The 7,223-nt window shown below is 56.5% G+C and overlaps 2 protein-coding genes across 2 annotated transcripts in view; both read left to right on the top strand.

Annotated features, from left to right (window-relative positions):
* The window catches only part of LOC140399406 (rho guanine nucleotide exchange factor 3-like), a 930,630-nt gene that overhangs the window by 296,442 nt on the left and 626,965 nt on the right, over positions 1-7,223 (top strand). The window lies entirely within an intron of this gene.
* Positions 1-7,223, top strand: part of LOC140398883 (properdin-like) — an 84,171-nt gene that overhangs the window by 61,245 nt on the left and 15,703 nt on the right. Inside the window, exon 9 of the mRNA XM_072487826.1 lies at positions 1,796-1,936. Within this exon, the coding sequence (XP_072343927.1) occupies positions 1,796-1,931 (136 nt within the window). The 3' untranslated portion in view covers positions 1,932-1,936. The remainder of the gene's footprint in view (positions 1-1,795; positions 1,937-7,223) is intronic.

Below are 7,223 nucleotides of genomic sequence, written 5' to 3'. Positions count from 1 at the left end.
TGAAGGGGAGGTCGTGTCTCACTAACGTTTAAAAAAAAATTTAGGTACCCAATTCATTTTTTCCAATTAAGGGCCAATTTAGTGCGGCCAATCCACCTAGCCTGCACATCTTTGGGATGTGGGGGCGAAACTCACGCAAACACGGGGAGAATTGATTGAGTTGATAGAGTTTTTCGAGGAGGTCACAAAGATGATTGATGCAGGTAGGGCAGTGGATGTTGTCTATATGGACTTCAGTAAGGCCTTTGACAAGGTCCCTCATGGCAGACTGGTACAAAAGGTGAAGTCACACGGGATCAGAGGTGAGCTGGCAAGATGTATACAGAACTGGCTAGGTCATAGAAGGCAGAGGGTAGCAATGGAGGGATGCTTTTCTGATTGGAGGGCTGTGACCAGTGGTGTTCCACAGGGATCAGTGCTGGGACCTTTGCTCTTTGTAGTATATATAAATGATTTGGAGGAAAATGTAACTGGTCTAATTAGTAAGTTTGCGGACGACACAAAGGTTGGTGGAATTGCGGATAGCGATGAGGACTGTCGGAGGATACAGCAGGATTTAGATTGTTTGGAGACTTGGGCGGAGAGATGGCAGATGGAGTTTAATCCGGACAAATGTGAGGTAATGCATTTTGGAAGGTCTAATGCAGGTAGGGAATATACAGTAAATGGTAGAACCCTCAAGCGTATTGACAGTCAGCGAGATCTAGGAGTATAGGTCCACAGGTCACTGAAAGGGGCAACACAGGTGGAGAAGGTAGTCAAGAAGGCATACGGCATGCTTGCCTTCATTGGCCGGGGCATTGAGTATAAGAATTGGCAAGTCATGTTGCAGCTGTTTCGAACCTTAGTTAGGCCACACTTGGAGTATAGTGTTCAATTCTGGTCGCCACACTACCAGAAGGATGTGGAGGCTTTCGAGAGGGTGCAGAAGAGATTTACCAGAATGTTGCCTGGTATGGAGGGCATTAGCTATGAGGAGCGGTTGTATAAACTCAGTTTGTTCTCACTGGAACGAAGGAGGTTGAGGGGCGACCTGATAGGGGTCTACAAAATAATGAGGGGCATGGACAGAGTGGATAGTCAGAGGCTTTTCCCCGGGGTAGAGGGGTCAATTACTAGGGGGCATAGGTTTAAGGTGAGAGGGGCAAGGTTTAGAGTAGATGTACGAGGCAAGTTTTTTTACGCAGAGGGTAGTGGGTGCCTGGAACTCGCTGCCGGAGGAGGTGGTGGAAGCAGGGACGATAGTGACATTTAAGGGGCGTCTTGACAAATACATGAATAGGATGGGAATAGAGGGATACGGACCCAGGAAGAATTTCGGGCAGCACGGTAGCATTGTGGATAGCACAAATGCTTCACAGCTCCAGGGTCCCAGGTTCGATTCCGGCTTGGGTCACTGTCTGTGCGGAGTCTGCACATCCTCCCCGTGTCTGCGTGGGTTTCCTCCGGGTGCTCTGGTTTCCTCCCACAGTCCAAAGATGTGCGGGTTAGGTGGATTGGCCATGATAAATTGCCCTTAATGTCCAAATTGCCCTTGGTGTTGGGTGGGGTTACTGGGTTATGGGGATAGGGTGGAGGTGTGGACCTTGGGTAGGGTGCTCTTTCCAAGAGCCGGTGCAGACTCGATGGGCTGAATGGCCTTCTTCTGCACTGTAAATTCTATGATCTATAAGTGCAGAAGATTGTAGTTTAGTGGGGCAGCATGGTCGGCACGGGCTTGGAGGGCCGAAGGGCCTGTTCCTGTGCTGTACTTTTCTTTGTTCTTTGTTCTGATTGACAATGATTTGTTTTTAAGGAGGGAGAGGGGAGTCCAGAAGAAAGTCCCAATAACTTTCTCTGGATTTCCGAACTTTGACTGTGACGAGCTCGAGGGTGAGACAGAGACATTGACGCAGAGCTTGGCCTGTCAAAATGTTCCCGAGTGCGATTGACAGAGGTTAGTGACGGGCAGGATTCAGCAACTAACTACCCCATCATCATATCTCCCTCCACCCCCCGCGCCGCCCTCCCCTCACCCTCCACCCCCTCTCTCACCCCCGCCACACCACCCACAACTCTCTCTGGGGTACGGGTCCCACACACACTGACTCTCATTGGGGTAGGGGTCCCACACACACTGACTCTCACTGGGGAACAGGTCCCACACACACTGACTCTCACTGGGGTACGGGTTCCACACACACTGACTCTCTCTGGGGTACGGGTCCCACACACACTGACTCTCACTGGGGTAGGGGTCCCACACACACTGACTCTCACTGGGGTACAGGTCCCACACACACTGACTCTCACTGGGGTACAGGTCCCACACACACTGACTCTCACTGGGGTACAGGTCCCACACACACTGACTCTCACTGGGGTACGGGTTCCACACACACTGACTCTCTCTGGGGTACGGGTCCCACACACACTGACTCTCACTGGGGTACGGGTTCCACACACACTAACTCTCTCTGGTGTACGGGTCCCACACACACTGACTCTCACTGGGGTAGGGGTCCCACACACACTGACTCTCTCTGGGGTACGGGTCCCACACATACTGACTCTCTCTGGGGTACGGGTCCCACACACACTGACTCTCACTGGGGTACGGGTCCCACACACACTGACTCTCACTGGGGTACGGGTCCCACACACACTGACTCTCACTGGGGTACGGGTCCCACACACTGACTCTCACTGGGGTACGGGTCCCACACACACTGACTCTCACTGGGGTACGGGTCCCACACACACTGACTCTCACTGGGGTACGGGTCCCACACACACTGACTCTCACTGGGGTACGGGTCCCACACACACTGACTCTCACTGGGGTATGGGTCTCACACACACTGACTCTCACTGGGGTACGGGTCCCACACACACTGACTCTCTCACTGGGGTACGGGTCCCACACACACTGACTCTCACTGGGGTACGGGTTCCACGCACACTGACTCTCACTGGGGTACGGGTCCCACACACACTGACTCTCACTGGGGTACGGGCCCCACACACACCGACTCTCACTGGGATACGGGTCCCACACACACTGACTCTCACTGGGGTACGGGCCCCACACACACCGACTCTCACTGGGATACGGGTCCCACACACACTGACTCTCACTGGGGTACGGGTCCCACACACACTGACTCTCACTGGGGTACGGGTTCCACACACACTGACTCTCTCTGGGGTACGGGTCCCACACACACTGACTCTCACTGGGTTACGGGTCCCACACACACTGACTCTCACTGGGATACGGGTCCCTCACACTGACTCTCACTGGGGTACGGGTCCCACACACACTGACTCTCACTGGGGTACGGGTCCCACACACTCTGACTCTCACTGGGATACGGGTTCCACACACACTGACTCTCACTGGGGTACGGGTCCCACACACACTGACTCTCACTTGGGTACGGGTCCCACACACTCTGACTCTCACTGGGATACGGGTTCCACACACACTGACTCTCACTGGGGTACGGGTCCCACACACACTGACTCTCACTGGGGTACGGGTCCCACACACTCTGACTCTCACTGGGATACGGGTTCCACACACACTGACTCTCACTGGGGTACGGGTCCCACACACACTGACTCTCACTGGGGTACGGGTCCCACACACACTGACTCTCACTGGGGTACGGGTCCCACACACACTGAATCTCACTGGGGTACGGGTCCCACACACTGACTCTCACTGGGGTACGGGCCCCACACACACCGACTCTCACTGGGGTACGGGTCCCACACACACTGATTCTCACTGAGGTACGGGTCCCACACACACTGACTCTCACTGGGTTACGGGTTCCACACACACTGACTCTCACTGGGATACGGGTCCCTCACACTGACTCTCACTGGGGTACGGGTCCCACACACACTGACTCTCACTGGGGTACCGGTCCCACACACACTGACTCTCACTGGGGTACGGGTCCCACACACACTGACTCTCACTGGGGTACGGGTCCCACACACACTGACTCTCATTGGGATACGGGTCCCACACACACTGACTCTCACTGGGATACGGGTCCCACACACACTGACTCTCACTGGGGTATGGGTTCCACACACACTGACTCTCAGTGGGGTACAGGTCCCACACACTGACTCTCACCGGGGTACAGTTCCACACACACTGACTCTCACTGGGGTACGGGTCCCACACACACTGACTCTCACTGGGGTACGGGTCCCACACACACTGACTCTCACTGGGGTACGGGTCCCCCACACACTGACTCTCACTGGGGTACGGGTCCCACACACACTGACTCTCACTGGGGTACGGGTCCCACACACACTGACTCTCACTGGGGTACGGGTCCCACACACGCTGACTTCCACTGGGGTACGGGTCCCACACACACTGACTCTCACTGGGGTACGGGTCCCACACACACTGACTCTCACTGGGATACTGGTCCCACATACACTGACTCTCACTGGGGTACGGGTTCCACACACACTGACTCTCACTGGGGTACGGGTCCCACACACACTGACTCTCACTGGGGTACGGTTTCCACACACGCTGACTCTCACTGGGGTACGGGTCCCACACACGCTGACTCTCACTGGGGTACGTGTCCCACACACACTGACTCTCACTGGGGTACGTGTCCCACACACACTGACTCTCACTGGGGTACGGGTCCCACACACACTGACTCTCACTGGGGTACGTGTCCCACACACATTGACTCTCACTGGGGTACGGGTCCCACACACACTGACTCAATGGGGTACGAGTTTCACACACACTGACTCTCACTGGGATACGGGCCCCACACACACTGACTCTCACTGGGGTACGGGTCCCACACACACCGACTCTCACTGGGGACGGGTTCCACACACATTGACTCTCACTGGGATACGGGTCCCACACACACTGACTCTCACTGGGGTACGGGTCCAACACACACCGACTCTCACTGGGGACGGGTCCCACACACACTGACTCTCACTGGGGTACGAGTCCCACACACACTGACTCTCACTGGGGTACGGGTCCCACACACACTGACTCTCACTGGGGTACGAGTCCCACACACACTGACTCTCACTGGGGTACGGGTCCAACACACACTGACTCTCACTGGGGTCCGGGTCCCACACACACTGACTCTCACTGGGGTACGGGTCCCACACACACTGACTCACTGGGGTACGGGTTCCACACACATTGACTCTCACTGGGATACGGGTCCCACACACACTGACTCTCACTGGGGTACGGGTCCAACACACACCGACTCTCACTGGGGACGGGTCCCACACACACTGACTCTCACTGGGGTACGAGTCCCACACACACTGACTCTCACTGGGGTACGGGTCCCACACACTCTGACTCTCACTGGGATACGGATTCCACACACACTGACTCTCACTGGGGTACGGGTCCCACACACACTGACTCTCACTGGGGTACGGGTCCCACACACTCTGACTCTCACTGGGATACGGGTTCCACACACACTGACTCTCACTGGGGTACGGGTCCCACACACACTGACTCTCACTGGGGTACGGGTCCCACACACTCTGACTCTCACTGGGATACGGGTTCCACACACACTGACTCTCACTGGGGTACGGGTCCTACACACACTGACTCTCACTGGGGTACGGGTCCCACACACTCTGACTCTCACTGGGATACGGGTTCCACACACACTGACTCTCACTGGGGTACGGGTCCCACACACACTGACTCTCACTGGGGTACGGGTCCCACACACACTGACTCTCACTGGGGTACGGGTCCCACACACACTGACTCTCACTGGGGTACGGGTCCCACACACTGACTCTCACTGGGGTACGGGCCCCACACACACCGACTCTCACTGGGGTACGGGTCCCACACACACTGATTCTCACTGAGGTACGGGTCCCACACACACTGACTCTCACTGGGTTACGGGTTCCACACACACTGACTCTCACTGGGATACGGGTCCCTCACACTGACTCTCACTGGGGTACGGGTCCCACACACACTGACTCTCACTGGGGTACCGGTCCCACACACACTGACTCTCACTGGGGTACGGGTCCTACACACACTGACTCTCACTGGGGTACGGGTCCCACACACACTGACTCTCACTGGGGTACGGGTCCCACACACTCTGACTCTCACTGGGATACGGGTTCCACACACACTGACTCTCACTGGGGTACGGGTCCCACACACACTGACTCTCACTGGGGTACGGGTCCCACACACTCTGACTCTCACTGGGATACGGGTTCCACACACACTGACTCTCACTGGGGTACGGGTCCTACACACACTGACTCTCACTGGGGTACGGGTCCCACACACTCTGACTCTCACTGGGATACGGGTTCCACACACACTGACTCTCACTGGGGTACGGGTCCCACACACACTGACTCTCACTGGGGTACGGGTCCCACACACACTGACTCTCACTGGGGTACGGGTCCCACACACACTGACTCTCACTGGGGTACGGGTCCCACACACTGACTCTCACTGGGGTACGGGCCCCACACACACCGACTCTCACTGGGGTACGGGTCCCACACACACTGATTCTCACTGAGGTACGGGTCCCACACACACTGACTCTCACTGGGTTACGGGTTCCACACACACTGACTCTCACTGGGATACGGGTCCCTCACACTGACTCTCACTGGGGTACGGGTCCCACACACACTGACTCTCACTGGGGTACCGGTCCCACACACACTGACTCTCACTGGGGTACGGGTCCCACACACACTGACTCTCACTGGGGTACGGGTCCCACACACACTGACTCTCATTGGGATACGGGTCCCACACACACTGACTCTCACTGGGATACGGGTCCCACACACACTGACTCTCACTGGGGTATGGGTTCCACACACACTGACTCTCAGTGGTGTACAGGTCCCACACACTGACTCTCACCGGGGTACAGTTCCACACACACTGACTCTCACTGGGGTACGGGTCCCACACACACTGACTCTCACTGGGGTACGGGTCCCACACACACTGACTCTCACTGGGGTACGGGTCCCCCACACACTGACTCTCACTGGGGTACGGGTCCCACACACACTGACTCTCACTGGGGTACGGGTCCCACACACGCTGACTTCCACTGGGGTACGGGTCCCACACACACTGACTCTCACTGGGGTACGGGTCCCACACACACTGACTCTCACTGGGATAC

Source organism: Scyliorhinus torazame, chromosome 22, assembly GCF_047496885.1.
Source record: "Scyliorhinus torazame isolate Kashiwa2021f chromosome 22, sScyTor2.1, whole genome shotgun sequence".
In the NCBI taxonomy this organism is placed as follows: Eukaryota; Metazoa; Chordata; class Chondrichthyes; order Carcharhiniformes; family Scyliorhinidae; genus Scyliorhinus; species Scyliorhinus torazame.
Note: the sequence above shows the minus strand (reverse complement) of the source record. Positions and strands in the feature narration are given on the sequence as shown.